We start from the raw sequence: 18011 nt of genomic DNA on the forward strand, positions 1-18011 counted from the left end.
CACTTTCACTGAATGAATCCTGTGATTACAGCAAGACATGTCATTCGCCTACGCCAGTGGTACGTCGTCGTAAGAAAATCATATACCAAGTCAATATCTACGTTAGTTGGCCAACGCGTTTAATTACAATGCTAGTAAGTGGACAAACCTTGATCATCTCTCAGCTATGCCGGGCTCTGCTACATGTCAAGAACTGTTAAACATGCAAAGATTATACTATACTCATGTTTATTCAAAGCTGCGGCAGATAACATATTTTAAACACATGAAAGATACAATTAAAACAAAAGCAATCACAGTAAAGAGCAATTCAGTCACAGAAAATATACAAAATGAAAAAACCAATAACAAAAGAGGAATGGTATGAATCAAGAGGCAGGTGATGTTACAACATTCAAAGATATATTGTTACGATGAACAACATCATCAAAGTCAGAAAATAACTGTTGAATTATCAAATCTAACATTTTATAGAGTAGATGTCTGTTAATAAGAGGATTTTGTAAAGACAATAATAAATGTTCGACTCCATTACTATAAGTCTCTTCATCAACAATGAAACGTATTACATATGGCAAGGCCTTTTCTAAAGTTTTTTTTGCGCTGCGAATTGCTTCATCTTTCACTTCAGAAGAGGCAGTCATCCAAGTTATTCGTTCGTCATCATTTGAATCCCATTCACCTTCTGGCCAAAGAGCATTATGAAGTGTCGTTATGTATTTAGTCCAACTATCTTTCGTTGTTAATTCATTAATCTCCTTTACCAAGAATGCAGAAACATATTTTGTCAGAGTCACGGCTATTATTCCACGAGTTCCTGGTTTAACATTCCATGTATGTAAAAGAAATTGAAGAACTAAACGAGCAGATAAAATATCTGAATCAGTTTCTGATATAGGAATAGAGCCAGCATCACAACCATCTCCAGTTCCTCTACTTTCAACAGTTTGCTCAGAACCTTCGATCCTTATTAGAGGGGTCGAATTGATATCATTTTCATGTTTCCATTTTGAAGGAAAGACATTTCTTCTATTCTGTATAATATTGAAGTAAAGTTGGTAGAGGAAAAATTCCAATATTACTAGTATCCAGAAACACAAAACAAAAAATAGCTTGATCATTGATAACAAGAGAGCAATACTCAAGTACATGGACGCGAGTAAGCCATCTGTCACCGTAGTCTACCCTATTTCGCATGATCACCAGATAGCAAAGATAACTAAGCGCCGCATTATGCACTATTTTTGATTTTGATGATGTCATCGCACACAAAATCACTAAAAATTTCGAAAGCAATTGGTCCAGTAATTGAAGAGAAAAGCGCTTTTTTCATAACGAAAACAAGAATTCTAACAACAACATGATACCAAAACTTTGATTCCAAAAAGTGGTCATTACAAAAATATATTAACATAAAGGTAGCAGTACACACCTAGAGCATAAAAGTATTTCATTACAGAGTCCATAATCCATACAACACTTACCTCAAAGTTTGCAAACTGTCTCTTCGCGGAATCGGCAACAACGTCTTGATTATTGAAATGCTTAGATGAACCAAATACTTTGTTTCGTAGTTTGGTTACTGCTCCCACATTCTCGACCTCATTATTTGGAAATATAGAACCGTTCGACTCTGACTCCCTTTTCTCTCTGATACTTGGACCCTAAGATGGTATGAACTCTTTTTTTTTTAGGTTTCAAGACAGCAAATTAAAAGTAACAAAAAAAATCATCATAAATTGAAGATATAACATAGAAAGAATATCCAAGAAATCCAAATTTTAACTATTTAGAACATGGGTTTTCAAATTTCTCCTTGGGGAATAAATTGGACCCGTATTAGGGTCAATTTTGCAAGCAATAATGTACAAGGCCAAATGTGGCTGTTGACCACATGAAAAAGAATGCAAATTTCTCAACAAATCTGCAATGACTGTATGTTGCAAAAAAATGGTTGTAAACGGCCAAATAAATAAAGTAACTAAACAATAAAATTGAACTAAACTAACTGTAACTAAACACTATTTATGAGAAGCTTTTCGCCGACAAAAAAGCAACATATTTCAATATAGGCTGGTTGTGTCAAATTGTGTTACAATGTTTATATGCTATATTGATGAAAAAGGTAGAGGGGATAAATTTTACTTTCGATTTTGCCCAGGGGTAAAAGAGAGAATGAAAGTGGAAAACTCCTTAAAAACTAAGAAATGTTAGTTGAACGTTACTAGATATACCTCAATCTTAAAAGCAGTTTTATTATCTGTGGATGGCAATGTGTCAGAAAATTTCATAGAAGTACTTCCGAGAAAATCTTTCAGTGCTGTTTTAAACATTTTATCAAACCTGAAAATTAAAAATCAAAATGAAGGAATAATGACATGAAACACTCAGTGTTGAGTGAAAGATAAATTTAACAGCAGTTAGTGCATTGACAATATATAGGCGGGCTGGAGAGCTGGTTTGAAATTACAAGAGAGTTGGGGTCAAATATATGGACACAAAGGCAAGAGCATAACTTTCCCGAAACCATATCCCGAACCAAACTGGAACTATAAAACGGCTGTCGAACCTGTGGGTCTAGTATAGTTTAGTACCAGAAGTACTTCTAGTGAGCATGGTAGACCCATCCTCGGTTGCCTATCGTACCCTTACCAAAATATTTCTGTTGAACGAGCAGCGAATTCGCAAAAATAAAACGGAGGCAGTCGTCATGCTTGGCGAAATAAAAATAAAACAACAAAATTTTGGGTGAAATATAACATCTCATAAAATTCGTGGGAAATTTAGGAATAAATAAGAGTAATAGCGTTCTAGCGACAACAACAACAATCTTCAACCACTAGAAATTTCGAAGCAATTGATACAGCAGTTGAAGAGAAAAGAGATTATTTCACAACAAAAATAACAACATGAAAAAGAAAAAGAATACAGCGAACAACATAATAACAAAACGATCCATAGGTCAACTTTGTGTCCAATAATGGCTTTATATGATAATATATGATATGGTAAGATGGCCTCCAGCTCCAGCAAAACTATGGACTTTTCCACTTTTGACACAAATTTATATAAAGCATATACCTTGGGATTGGTTCAGGTTTTTGAACATAGGCAATACGAGGGTCCATTTCAAAAGCTAGGAACTCACGCATCTCCTCGCAATGGCTGATGAATGGAATGGAGCAAATCTGTCAAAACAAATCATTAAATGATTCAATGATATATCAAAAATGTTCAAAATTTGGTCAGTTCTTTGTACAATTCTGAAACATAGACGAACTTGACACAAAAATAAGGCTGTAAATGCAAGTCTTGAAATAAAAAATTGCTTCTGCTTCTTCTTATTAAATGCATAAATAAATATTGTTTTTCTGTTGTTTGTCTATGTTCAATACACAATAACTCTGTAGTCAATCACAAATCTGAAGTATAAAGTAAACAAGGAGAAAGGACCTGTAATTCAATACATAATATCCTAGTATCCTTTAAGTTTAAACCATGGGTGTGCAACATTTTTCGTTGGTGACATCTAACATCAGACATCTGGCCGGGCCACACAAAAAGTTTGGTTTTTCCATGTACACAGCAAATTGAATTTTTTTATTTATTCAACATTTTAGTAGGACGAAAGGTGACGTAAAGCTGTTTGATGTCTCATGTATCTCGCTTGCGTTTACCACACCGCTTTTTTCAAAATTGTTTAAAATTTCTCTCTTATTTTTGCGATAGCGTCGAGAGCATTGCTGCCGCGTGCCTCAGGTGACGATTAGTGGAAAGAGACGTAACAAGCTTTCCGACGATACCTGAGTAAAGTTTCTCGCACGTTTGAACAAAAAGCTATGACATTTTTTAGGAGTGGTATAAAGAGCCGCTTAGGACCCTCGGAGAAAAAATGAATGAATGATACCTCTCTAAGATAAGCTTGTAAAAATTTTCTTCGTTTCTCAATATATTCTTTATCCATATTTCCAAATGGCACAGGAAACATTCTTGATGGTCCATTAATATTTGCTATCAAGTTTCTGGCAACCATGTTTTGGGAAAGTCTTTCTTGAAGAACATGAAACTCTCGAAAACGTCTTTGCACCTGGAAATGTATTTGTATTAGTTTTTTCAATATATTCCTATTTTGGGACCTACGGTAGTATAGTTCAGTACCACAAGTACTTCTTGTGGACGTGGCATACCCATTTTTGCATAGGTCATTCCCTACCTTCATCTGACAACGTCACAGTGACACAATATGGCCCGCCAAAATATATGGACAGTCGACCAAAACGCCCAGAGGATCACCCGAATTCGGGCAAGGTTCGTCATATACAGAGTCTGCTGCTTTGACGTCTGTGGTATCCACCCTATATACATACACACCCTATTTCTAAAGCTACATGGTACAATTCAATATTCAACTTATAATATATAATGAACACAAACCTGGTGCTTCTTCATATGACTTATTTTCTTTGGTCTTGTATTACTTTCTATATTATTGTTGTTTGCAGATTCCTCATTGTTCAATGGAATATCAATAGCAACAGTTTGTGCTTGTAGGAATTCTCTTGTTTTGTATGTTATTTTATACAAAGTATATTTTCTTCCTCCATCAAAGTTTTCTTTCATTTCAACAGCTTCGGGAATGCGAATCCGGAAAAAAAGTTTTTCTTGAGGTGTTCTGAAGAAGAATATGATTGAAAAGTAAGAATTGAGTCATTGCAACTAAAGAAGAACAGCATATATAAGTATTGGGAGAAAAATCACCACTTTTTAATATAAGAAACCTTAATAAAGAGTTCATATTTAAAAAAAAAATTTAGGCTTGCTAAATATTGAAATAAATTCGAAGTGAAATTTAAAATTTGATCAGAATCAAATCAGATATAATGTTTTATTTATCTAGAAATGAAAGATTTAGGAACGAGGCAAGACAATTTTTCTTTCACATATGCAGACATGCAATGTGTTTTATATGGTGAACAAGACTTTTCCAATATATATAAATTTCCTATGTATATTTATATTTCAATCTGTACTTATTTTCTATGACATTTATTCATGACTTTTGCTCCGAACATAACCCTGTTAAGTCAATGATTTATACTGATATGTTTGGAGTTACTACTTTTGGGAGGACTAGCAAGTTTCCGGTTCGCCATTACCTAACTAACCCATTACACCCAATGGTGAGGTCGTGGAATTTAAACTCGAGATGCATAACCAGCTAATGCAGCGATGCAAGGCCATCACACCCTCAAAATGTATCATATTCAAATTTATGATATATATATACATTTGTGTGAGTTACCTGCCATTGGCTACAGATAAAATATGCTTATTTAGGGAAGCAGCATCTCGATCGATATTATTCCATTCTGGTGCAAAGTGCATTTCTGAAGACATCAGTGGTAATGGAACATCTTCTTGTTGTGGTGATACTGGTTGCAAGTCATCAGAATCAGCAGATAATTGAGAAGCCATTGAAGTGGTTGATGCTCGTGATGTGCTGAGACAATTTTCACTGTTAAAGACTGTGACTGTGGGTGACAATGATCCATCATTGAATAAACTTTCGGAATTCGCGATAAGAACAGCGGAACTTTTCATAGTATTCCCGATAGATAAATTATTTTCAACGCCATTTATAGAGTTGCCGTATTCCATCTCAGGTTCTGAATTATCATTTGCTGAGTTGACTTCATTTTCTGAATGTCTATTTGCAGTGTCGCTATTTTCTGTTGACGAGTCGATTTCAGTCTCGTCCAAGATTTTCACTAAAGTGTTATAAATCCATAATGGGTCTGAAAGAAGATTCACCAATGAGTTGAGGACATTTTGAGCAATAAGCTCTCTCACAAGATACAAAGGAGTTCCTGTCAGTTCATAATCTTCTGGTAAAAGCCCTTTCAATATAAGTATAATAATTCCTCTTAAATGTTCCATTTCAGAATCTGGTAAATTTTCCAGTGCAAAATGACCGTTTTTGCCAATATATGATACAGCTATAAGTAGTTCTTTCTGTTTTTCTTCATCTTCATCATTTCTGTTGAAAACAATGTTGGAAACGTATTGAAAAAAATTGGCCTCCAACTCAAACAATTTGGAAGACAGACAAAAACAAAGTGATTTTTAATTCAATTTCCTCCAAATATGCAACAAAAATAACATAAAGTATTTAAAGAAATTGAGATTACGTTATTGAAATCAAAAAGTCAAGTCAAATTAAAAATTCAACACCATCTAAGTTACCAGTAACTTAATGTTCTTTTTGATATGACATATTAGACATTACCATACAAGTATCATATAAATCAAGTAATAAAATACAATTATTTGAAGAGCAAACATCACATTATTTCCAATTCAATACTACGGCTCAGTAAACAGACTTATACAATAATAGGACTACACCCATTCAAAGTTTGTTCACTATGACAAGACATCGTTGTGACACCGACTATTAAACACAAAACAGTTATATTTAAAAAAAAAGTGAAATAATTTAGATTAGGAACATCAATATAAGATAGATCGGGGCTCTGCAAACTGGGGGTCCCGATCTTCTGGTGAGTCGTGGAGGGGCTCAATTGGTTTCGCAGTAAAATCTCTTTTACTTATGATAAAACAAAATATCGATAAAATTTGAAAGATTTGAAATCAGTACTGAGACCTACCATCACCAAAATAAAGCCAAGATTCAATCCTTTATGCCAAAATAACCAAGCCTCATTGAGGGTATCGTAAATTTTAGGACTTAGGCTACCGTGTCCCCTTATGAATGTTCGGGGGCCCAATTTGAAAAACACTGGTTTAGAATGTTCATTTCGTAAGGAAATGCAGAAAATCAATATTTCCAAAATAGATGTCACATTCTGCGTGATTCTTGAAGATAATCTATTAGAATTGAAACCTACAATATCAATTACTTACCTAGAATATGCTCGAGATCCAATTTCTTTCGCTGCTTTTTTATATATAATATAATGTTTTAGAAACTCCTCAAGAATATTCGCTAACAATAAATTCTTATCAGTGGAAGCAACTCGAGATCTAGCTCCTTTGAGTAAATGTTCGAAGAGTTCAAAAGCTTCTTGAACAAAAGTAACTTCATCTGTTACCTTGTTATACCAAGATAATATGAAATCTCTGACGATGTGTCCTGAATATAAATATAAAATAAGGATGTGGTAGGTCTAGAACAGTGGTTCTAAACCTGTGGTACGCGGGAGCTTTTCAAGTGGTACGCGAGCAGATTTGAATTATTGCAACAATTAACTTTTGAGGTGGCTAAAATATGGCGGCAACATTTCATCTTCTATAGTGTGTGTATTCGCTGAACGGCGTTTATTGCGCTACGACTTAAGAGTTCCTTTTTAGAGATCGCCCTCATCTGTTTTGCATGTTACATCACAAAGGATGTTGTGCCACATTATAAAATACTACCATAGCCTGTTTCTTGTGCCATTGTCCTCCACCCAAAAAAAGGGACTTCATTAATGGTACGCGACCAGAGTGTAAACAGTAAAGTGGAGTGTGGTCAGCAAAAGGTTGAGAACCACTGGTCTAGAATTTGTGAAGTGTTGCATGTTAATATGGCTTACACAGTGACATCCATTAGTGAATAAGATGTCTTTGCGAGTTGAAGTTGCGAGGTGGTGGGCATGGAAATTCAACCCGAGATTTTGAATAGCGATGCCATCATAGTTTAATAATGCTTAGTTTAATAATGCTTTAACCGCCAGGGCACTGTATTACAGATAATCAGATATTTGTATTAATAAATAACGAGTTAGTGATACCATATGCTCGACCAAAATCTCACCAGTCAGCTCTCTCAATTTCTTTGTTATTTGGTCATCATGTTCAAATAATTCAATTTCTTCTTCATCAGACGATTCGTTCTTATTACACGAGTACATCCAATAAAATAATCCATCACTCGGAATAAGATATCCACTCATGAACATGGCGTAGAATGACAGTAATAAGCAGAAACAGAAAATGATTATATTCAGAATAAAAGGTGTTCCGGACATCTGATACATTGCCGTCAGCAATCCAGATATTAATAAAGCGATTGAAAACGGCTCCATTTATGATTTTTATTTTCTAAAAAATAAAGAATGAAACGTGTTAAAAACAAACTATGCCAAAAACACAATAAAACTAGAAATAGGTTTAATATTTCGTGTTACTATACAGTGAGATCTACATGTGACAACTACCCAGATTTTATGTACCTTAAGTTAGATTAGGTATTGGCTCTGATGATATGTATAGAATGAAGTAATACCCATTAATTAATTAAGGATGTAAAGTGCAGTCAGTCAACACATTATAGCACTAGCATACCACCCAAAGTATATCTCAATATATGCGTTTTTGTACCATGGAATTTTTTAAACTAGTACGGGTATGCAATTAGTCACAGTAGACTACTGGTAATTCAGTCATCACGACTTCGCCCAACCACCAGATCGCTAACGCAAACACGGAATCGCCACAAGGTGCATAACTTTAAATTTGATGACTCCATTGCACACAAAAAACGAATTCCATATAACACACAGAAATTTTTAAAATAAATGGAAATAAAAGCCTTATAGCAAAAAAATACAATCTCCAACCACGGAAATTTCAAAGCAATTGGTCCAGTAGTTAATGAGAAAAGCTATTTTAAAAAATTCCTACTACAACAAAAACATAACAGAATGATCCATATGTACACTTTGTTCCAATAATTCTGCTAACTAAGTTTCATATGCCACTCTATTAATTAACCTAGTACACGATAAGATATCAAATAGTTTTAACCAAATACTAACCTAAATTCAATCTATTGTTCATACAAGAAAGCGTCAAAGTTTTTTTCTGCAATTTTCTCTTCTAAACAGCATTGTAAAGCTATACTCAAATGCACAGCAAGAATGTGTTTACACTGAAAAACAAATGCATGAAATCATGTGATATTTTGTCATCAGATTTAAATTTGCCTAGTAATCATAACAGGTTTGAAAAGCAATAAAAAGGTTGTGTACCATTATCAGATCTCCTCTTTTTATTACTCCAAATGCAAATGATGGGCAGGGACAAAATTGTAAGGATGATGGGCAGTAATAGGTCTTCCTTGAACTTCCAGAAATCTACATAGAAAAAATGGAGATACTCAACAAAAAATCATTTTCTGACATATTTTTGAAAATCATTATATGATAATATTTTAATTACCTTTAGTAAGATAGCAAACAGATATTATTTAAAAACCTACCGTATGTATCAGTACAGTATACATGTCTGTGAAAAAAAATCAAGCCTCCTAAAAAATTCAACTCAATGTTACTTCTCAAATAAATCATCTCAAAATTACACTAATTGACCTTGCTGATTATTCAACACATGAGTAATATAAATAAACTGATTCACAATACGTAAAACACTAATCATTTTATTTCAGTTCAGTACATCAGCAATGGATGGAACAAAATCATCGAACATTCAGCCCAGCTCGCTCAGATGTGGGCTCAAGTGCCTAGCATTTAAAGCGTTAGGCTTAATAAGTGTTGGCATCACAATTCGCAGTTTACACATCTCTAATTTAAACCCCGGTGTAATAAAAAGGGTAAGCAATACCGATTCACGGTCCTTCCAAAAAAAGGAAACCCCTTACATATCGTTAGAACTCAGTTCCTGTTTGAACAGAGCCTTGTTCAGAGTGGAAGGGGGGATCGAATAAAAAAACACAAGATCAGTGCTGAAATATTTGGATACGAAGGCTGAGACGAACTACTAGTACGAGTATGCAATTTGTCACAGTGGACTTCCAGTACCGCAGTCTACGCGACTTTGCTTGACCACCAATGTAAACTGCCACAAGGTGCGCACTTTTAAATTTTGATGGCGTCATCGCACACAAAAAATAAATCCCAGGGAGCCCACAGGAATTTTGAATCAAATAAAAGTAATAGTCTTCTAGCAAAAAATACAATTTTTTAGCCACTGAAAATTTCAAAGCAATTGGTCTAGTAGTTAATGAGAAATGCGATTTTTCACAAGAAGAAAAAAATACTAACAAGACGATGGTCAACAACATAATAACAAAACGATTCAAATGTACACTTTGTGTCCAATAAATAAAAACAATCAACTTAAAAGTACAAATCAATACTTTTCCCTAACTCAAAGACATGAATCAATTTCTGTTTATCTATGTATCTGTTACACAAAATGAACAACATATCAAGCTTGGCAATTTACATTTCATAATTTGATATATGGTATTCAAAAAAATATTCGTTCATGAATAAAAACCAAAGAATTTAACCTTGAATAATTCTCTTCTGTTAGGTGTTGTAAGCTTAGTAACGGAGTTTCTATCTACAAGATCAAATGCTGATAGAAGTGGTTGTCCAAAAACACAGTTCAATCTGAAATAAAGCTTGCATTACAATGTTATAATACAATTCTCACAATATAATGAATATATATATATATTATTATCATAATTCTGTGAGGAGAAAGAGATTAGGAAGAGGAATAATGTACAAAGTGTGAAAAAATAAAATACTAATTATTGAATTATTATTGTGATCACAAATCGAAATATAGCTATCAATACTGAAGATGCTGATAGCAGATATTCTGAAATTTCATTCCTTTTCATCATATTTAAACTTACTCTAAAAAACTCACAAAAATTAACAAAATTTACAACTGTATTAGTGAATAATAACAATTTCATTTCAAAAATGACAAACTTTACTGTAAAAACACAAGGGTTTGGAATGTCTGAATTCCTAGGAATCACATTTTTTTCAATGGCGGCATTATTACTACAATCAAATCAATTATTCTGTAAATATTGCTTAGCACATCAATCAACTTTTCACATAATATAATATGTTAAAATAATACTATTTCTCAATATTTTCATATAACAGTATCAATAATAATAGAATATGTACAAATATAAGAAAATAGTGAACTCACGCTGACATCAAGTCATCAGATACTGAAAAAGAAATGAATAAGATTGATATTATCTAGTTGGCACAACCGCAATTGAAAAATAAACGTGATATATTGATACTATACCTGAGTCATTCTCTCTTTTCGACTTCTTAACTTCTTCAAAAAGTTTTTTCGTTGTTTCTTCTATGATATAGTTCATTCAGACAGTCTCGAGTGTCATTAATCAATTGAAGATAATGCAATTGTTGACAACAATAATATGAGCTTGTTATTGATTATGATTAAATATATAAAAGCTTATGAATACTATAACCAAAGCTTGAAACTACAAAAATACAGAATATATTTGAAAAATTTTAGCACCAAAAAATAATAAAACTAATATTTAGGTATCATTATACTGAAATCTTTGACAAAATAGAATAACTTTAACAAACGTGCAATCTAAATCCCGAAAACGTAATGTTGAATTTTTATTAGGGAATGTTTCAAAAATATATTAGGTACTAACAATGTTTAGTATTTGATTTAGTTTACCGTAGTATTCGTTTATTTTTAAAGTTGAAAGTCTCAAACTACAATATTTGAATATAAAAAATTCCGATTTGAGTTGTATTTTGTATTTTTATTCACATTCAAACGTGATATATTTAATTCGGTTCTACTTTGGTATGCGATCTCAACCGGTTTTGTTATCTCAGTGATTTTAGTTAGGGTTTGGAACTGAATTGTATGAGAATGTGTTTACGCGATTGAAATCAAGTTAAACACGCTCCTCTCCATTACCCCAGTAAAACCCTGAGCTGTGGAGTTTTAATTGCATGTTTTGATTGAATTCGGAGTTGTATTTTCGAACTCCTGTGGACGGAATTTCCAAAATTTAATGGTGATAATCAAAGTCAAAACTTTCAAGCGTTCTAAACAGTCTATTAATGACAAAATTTGATTTTCACAAGAGTTCGGATCTAAAGGCCGGGTAAAACTTTTTATCAATTTGGACTCAAAGTCAACAGCCCAACCTCGACAGCTATGGTGAAATCAATAAATTTGGCCGAAATATCAACAACATATATATTTCAATTGCACCCTACTAGATTGAAGCAATAAAATAGATAGTGTGTGCAAATATAAAGTAAAAAAGGTACTGCAGTATAAAATATGAATTGCAAAAAAAAAGGTAGAAGAATGAATAAATACAAATTACAGATTATAAGTAAAAAGCACTTTGTTAATAAAATTTTTCAAACAATATCATATTGGAAATATTATGTCTGTGAAATTGAATTATCTTTTGTTGGTGGAACGAAGGCTCAGCTCTCCTAACATAGGAACTGGCAATAACAAAAAACCACGGTAATTGTTATGTAATAGATGTAGGTAGCTACACCTGTGTGTGATCAATTCAACACTACTTTATTTAAATGCATTTTTGCATGTTGTGAATTTGAACAGTTATTGATGATAGCAGAATATAGCACTAACAAACAAACATAAAATATAAATATTTCCATCGACTTCATTTAGCGTTTGGAAGATATATACATATACATCATCAGCAGTGTTTTACAATTTGACTCTCCAAAACAAAAAATATTCTGATTTCTAAACACCTTTTTTCTTCTAAAACAGTGTTTGAGCCATAACATTTGATTAAGTGTGCAAGCTTAACAACTTGACGCTTGAATTACAACTAAGACTATTGGTGAGAATAATATTTGAATTGTTATTTAGGTAACATAAGACTGCGATTGGATTAGGGAAAAATTGATTAAGGTAAAATAGAACAGACTTACAAATTACCTTTTTCACCAAGTTTTTTGTAATAACTAAATTTATTAATATTAAACTGAGGTAGTTGAGTTTTTGGTCAAGAAACAAGATAAAGCACCTTGTTATTCTTATTGCAGAACTATTAATAAAAACCGAATATCATGCATCGGTACCGCTACGGTAACTGAGAATATGGAGGGACAAGTAAAACAGGAAAAAAAAAAGAGTTCAATCAAAATGAAACAGCAAAATGTATGGTGAAATATCAGGCCAATAGCAAATTTGACAAAAATAAAAAATTTCTAACTTCTTCTCATACTGAAAATTGAACTGAAATCAATTTGACCATAAATTGCGTAGAAAAGCGATATTTTTCCAAAAACAGCAATCATCCGAACAAGTACAATAATGAAATTAAATTTGGCAGCAAAGAAAAAAATTTTAATAACTCATTGTTGGGTAACGGTAATTACTTTTGTTCCATGCAAGGAATAAAAGAAGTCCATGATTTACTTCTACGCATGTTATGTTTCCTTAACGAAAGCCAAAATTTATCATCTAATTCTGAATTGTCTATATTATTGTCATCATTATCACTGATGCTTGCTGTTGAGGAACGAAGTTTACTCTGCGGACGGAATCTGTCATCCACATAAGCAGCATTATCATAAGCTGTGCTTTGAAGCAATTCCGTAACATGCAAAGCTCGTTTTACAGAATGTAGTGACGATAAGGACGATCTTACATCAGCGGAAAGCCCATTTATATCAGCGGTAATAAAGTTCAGTATTTCTGAGAAGTCATAAGAAAGTTGTAATGCACCCTGCACTGTGAATCTTACTTTCGTTTTTGCTATATGTGAAAGGCAAGCTTCATAGACTGCGTTTACCACAGGTGTCATGCCAGCCAATTGCAATTGTGAACTCATCTCGGAAATCGCTTCTGCTGCAACTTTTATCAACGAATTAACGAGCTCTTGTACATACTTATTCTCCATTTCACTATTAATCGTATTTTTCTGTATCCAAAATTTTTGCGAAGGAAAATTATTCGTTATAATTTTAGAAGCGATTCGTTTACTTTCATTACCGAGTCGCAGCATACAAGAGCCACTAGTAACTTGCATATTTGTAATAATAGAATCAATATTGTGTAGATGTCGTGTTGCGATTGTCAAGGCAGCTGAATTTTGATTCCGTTTCGTTTCCAAATAATTATGACAAGACTCAACTAATCTTAAACAATCCAACCCGATGTTGGTAAGTTCTTGTAGGTCGCACAGACACATTCGTAACGCAGATGGGAGATTACCAGTAGAGAAAAACTCCTGAATTTTTCTTTTTATCCACCAGAAACCACCACATAAGATAGCTTCAGTTCTTGGCAAAGCATTCTGAGTCACAATATCATTGTGAGAGTAAAACTCAAGAATATACATGAGCGGCTGAAGCGAAGATACACAACAATGAGAAACAAGGCTCACATCAGTACTAGCGATCATTTGAATTGAAGGTTTATCATAAGATGGAGTACTTTTCCCTAGCATCTCACAAAGCATGCCATCTGAACAAGATAGAGCAGAATTAATAACAATTTCAGCAGAGGTAGCCATTAAAGAATTATGCAAGTCATCAGGCATTACGTTTAAATGACCTATGTTTGATACAACCGCCTGTAGTAGTAAGATCCCAATATCATTTATTGCAAAAAAAGTTGTTCGATTCGATTCTTTCATTGTGATAGAATTACTTGGCAATGGTTGATTTATCAAAGAAGGCATATGAAGTTTTGGAAGGGAATTAGTTAGGAATTCTAAATACTGCGTAGTGATGACTTTCATCGCGTCATTATTCCATGCATCTCTCCATACCACACTTTTTGTTTCATTGTGTTTTACAAATGATGACGTACTTCTGTTATCTGAACTTGCTACAGACATGGTATCATCTGACAAATAAGAATCAAAATTGTGACTTCGACGTAGAATTTTCGTTTTTCCTCCAATGCTTGACAAGAATAATGAAACCACATCATGGTGCTTTGAATACCATTTTGCTAAAATAGCACAATATTCTACTGTTTTTTCCATGTTTATATCAGGGACGTTGATACCCGCAACTCTTTTAATGACTCTGAAAAACGAAGACTTGTGACTTTTTTGAGGTTGCACAGGTCTTACTTCAATCTTAGAAGCATCCTCCCATAAAAAGCCTTCGCTAGATGTATTATAACCTACGGTAGATTGTGTGATCAAAGTATCAAATGGCTGAAAAATTCTACAGCTTTGAAGAATGTAAGCTACAGCTGGTCCAACTTTAATCATAAAGTCTTCTGACAAAATATCCAACATCGTCTTAACAGAAATTGGATAAATCCCACTCGAACGTTGAATACTGCTCGATTCACCCAAACTGTGAGTGTATGACTCACTCAAATTGCCAGTAGACTGCATATTAGCTTGCGTAAATTCACCATATTTGCTATTAAATTCGACATCACTATGGCCGCATTCTTTAAGGTAGGAAAAAACACTTTGATTATAAACCTCGAATAATTTGCAGAACTTTTTATTCTCGTTGGAACAAAATAAATCACTAATGTAAAAAGATTCGTCATCATAATGTGATGATACAAATTTCCCCATGTTACGTAATCGAGCTTCAATTAACCAACGTACGTGAAGTAACATTTCACTTTGTAGTTCCAAGCATTTTTCTTTCATTCTAAGACCTGTTAGAGCAGCAATCCCAGTTTTGGATAACCATAGTTTTCCAGTATCATCACATGACTTCATGCATGAGCGCAGTTCAGCATAAACTTTTCCCAATTTAGGTAGTTTTTTTGGCACTGAAGCTGAAGGGTATTCACCAGAATGATTATCAGAGTCAGTTACATTTGAATCGCTGTAAGAACTAGTGCCAGCTTCGTGGGTAGAATTTACCCTCATATTGAATTTCTTATCATAGGTTTCCAAAAACTGCCTTTCGCGTTTTAATGCAGACTGCAATTTTGATATGAAATCTTTCATAAAATTAGAGCAATTATTCTGCGCTTCCATTAATTCCAGCTCTTTTGCATTTTCTTGAAGAAGCAAGATTGAATTGAGAATTATTGGTCTGAAAGAAAATAATTCTTCATTCACATTTAATTCTGTATTTTCATCTGAAGTATAAGAACTATTCGGTAAATATCCATAATTTGGGGTATCTGTCTTCTTTTTTTGTATTGAAGTCCAACTTCTGACTGTGCAATGTGAGTACCCCGGTAAAAAAATTTTTTCATGGATCCCAGTTGTTAGAGTTGAACGAAAACTTTTACTCATCGCTGGCTTTACCTCCTCATCTTGAGTAATTGCATCTATCACCTCACTCCAATTAGAGTATTTGTGAGATATGGCATCACCAAAAGATGGAGTGTCGTTTTCCAACCCACTCATATTACTCAGCGGTCTCGTTACTATGATTACATTGTTTTGAGCAAAATCTGCAAAGAATAAAAATTGAAGAAATTAGCACGCATAATGTAAATTCATCGAAAAAGCTATCAAAAACAGGGATCAAATAAGTCACAATCTCAGTGTCAAATTATATCGAAAATCAAATTTTTACAGACTATAAACAATATTTACAATTTGGAAAATATGACGTGAAAATACAGAGCAAAAAAATCATTAACCAGTGTATAATAATATTAAAAAATTGAATGTTACAGAATATAAACATTATATACAGTTTGTGAATATTCAATAGTTTGAAACAATCATATTGGTAAACGTAACAATAATCTTGCTTAATTTATTACTTATTATTATTAATTATTATTATAGATATAGTGAGGAAGACAGTAAAGAAGACACTTTCGGAATAAGAATCAAGTTAGATTTATCTACTTAATTTTTCAAAGTCCAAAAATGATTCAAAACTATAAATGATAAAATACATTAAATTGAAATAATAAAAATGGGCAACATTATTCCACACACAAAAAATAGACAATTATTTTTTGTTGATTTCACAATGAGGCATCCATTTTAATGAGGATGAGTTGAAAAAGATACGCCATGCTGCACTTCCCAGCAATAATTAGTTTCAAAACAACCAGAATATTACATTTTTAAATAATGTTGATTGTCCTATACAGCATTGATAAGTAATTATTTGAAACACAAAATATAATATTAAGAACAAACAAACATCAAAAGTGCATTAATAATAATTTAACTTCAATTTCACAGTTAAATGAAAACCTGGAATTGTTATTGTACAATATACAATGAATAACAAATTATAATCATTTGAATTCAAAATATTTGCATAAATTGATGAAATGTTTGACTTATCAACCAACAGCATTGTTTTCTTAGTATATGTTTCAGCTAACGGACATTTCGAGCCAGACGTTTCGGCACTTGCTGGCTCCAATGTGGATATACGTTAATCAACAATGTGTGAGGCCCGAACACTGTGATTCGGTGTATTTCGTTGGGTGTATATAAATATTTTGCTGTTTTATTATTACTATTTTGTTATAATTATTAATGAAAGTAGAGGTGAATTTAAAAGTTTCATGGCAAATGATCGAACATGATGAATCAAACATGATCGACTGCAGTAACTCGTTTCAAATGAAACATACGTGATTGATGAACATATCTCCGGTGATAGTCGGCCAAAACGTCTGTGGGCTGGAATCACTGTGAGTCGTTTGCATAAGCTAAGCTGGTCGTACAGCTGAAAACACCATAGAACCTTCCTTCGTCATGAACGTACATGCAGACATCACAGTTGCGAGTTTATGTTTGGGAGATGGCTTAGACTCGTACACTATATTATGTGGAGTAACGAAGAGACCACCCGTGGGATTAGACTGCATTGCTGCTTTAGCACTCTTTGACATCTTTCGACCTTTTGGTTCTTTAGGTGAAGTTGATCCGAATCCTCGTACTGGAAAGAAATCATATGTTGAAACGAGAAATTCATTACAACTATCTTTATTCTTGGGAATAACCCGTGTGTGTATCAACCACTGGTCTTGTAATTCATCATACATCAGCAACATTTCCGAAGAAGACACTTTTACCACAGCGTATAGTTTACGATAATACACAAAGGCACATGTCTGGATTATATTGGCTATGGGTAGATCTTTTATATATTGACAGGTATCAGTTGATGGATCATATATCATTGCCTTTTGATGATCTAATCCAATAATATAAATGTTGTCTTTCATAGTTGCGACAGATGAACCGGGATTGATACCATCAATGCATGTTATAT

The 18011-nt window shown here is 33.3% G+C and overlaps 3 protein-coding genes across 4 annotated transcripts; all 3 read right to left on the reverse strand.

The window, feature by feature from the left end:
- Positions 1–211: 211 nt before the first annotated feature.
- Positions 212–8102, reverse strand: LOC120325678 (sorting nexin-19-like). The gene is made up of 9 exons (XM_039391771.2): positions 7817–8102; positions 6925–7153; positions 5303–6037; positions 4435–4672; positions 3908–4087; positions 3082–3188; positions 2235–2343; positions 1485–1664; positions 212–1034 (listed from the first exon to the last, which is right to left on the reverse strand). Exons 1-9 carry the CDS (start codon positions 8085–8087, stop codon positions 369–371), a joined length of 2715 nt encoding a protein of 904 aa, XP_039247705.2. The 5' UTR covers positions 8088–8102; the 3' UTR covers positions 212–368.
- Positions 8103–8819: 717 nt separating this feature from the next.
- LOC120325679 (zinc finger SWIM domain-containing protein 7-like) lies at positions 8820–11290 on the reverse strand. Of its 2 annotated transcripts, XM_039391772.2 has the most exons (5): positions 11086–11290; positions 10981–11002; positions 10316–10418; positions 9033–9137; positions 8820–8932 (listed from the first exon to the last, which is right to left on the reverse strand). In XM_039391772.2, exons 1-5 carry the CDS (start codon positions 11159–11161, stop codon positions 8831–8833), a joined length of 408 nt encoding a protein of 135 aa, XP_039247706.2. In that variant the 5' UTR covers positions 11162–11290; the 3' UTR covers positions 8820–8830. The 2 variants fall into 2 exon arrangements, with proteins under 2 accessions (XP_039247706.2, XP_039247707.2); XM_039391773.2 differs by lacking the exon at positions 9033–9137.
- A 49-nt stretch (positions 11291–11339) lies between these two features.
- LOC120325677 (uncharacterized) lies at positions 11340–16221 on the reverse strand. The gene has a single exon (XM_039391769.2). It carries the CDS (start codon positions 16166–16168, stop codon positions 13202–13204), a length of 2967 nt encoding a protein of 988 aa, XP_039247703.2. The 5' UTR covers positions 16169–16221; the 3' UTR covers positions 11340–13201.
- Positions 16222–18011: the final 1790 nt, after the last annotated feature.

The sequence above is a fragment of the Styela clava genome, chromosome 4 (assembly GCF_964204865.1).
Source record: "Styela clava chromosome 4, kaStyClav1.hap1.2, whole genome shotgun sequence".
NCBI lineage: Eukaryota > Metazoa > Chordata > Ascidiacea > Stolidobranchia > Styelidae > Styela > Styela clava.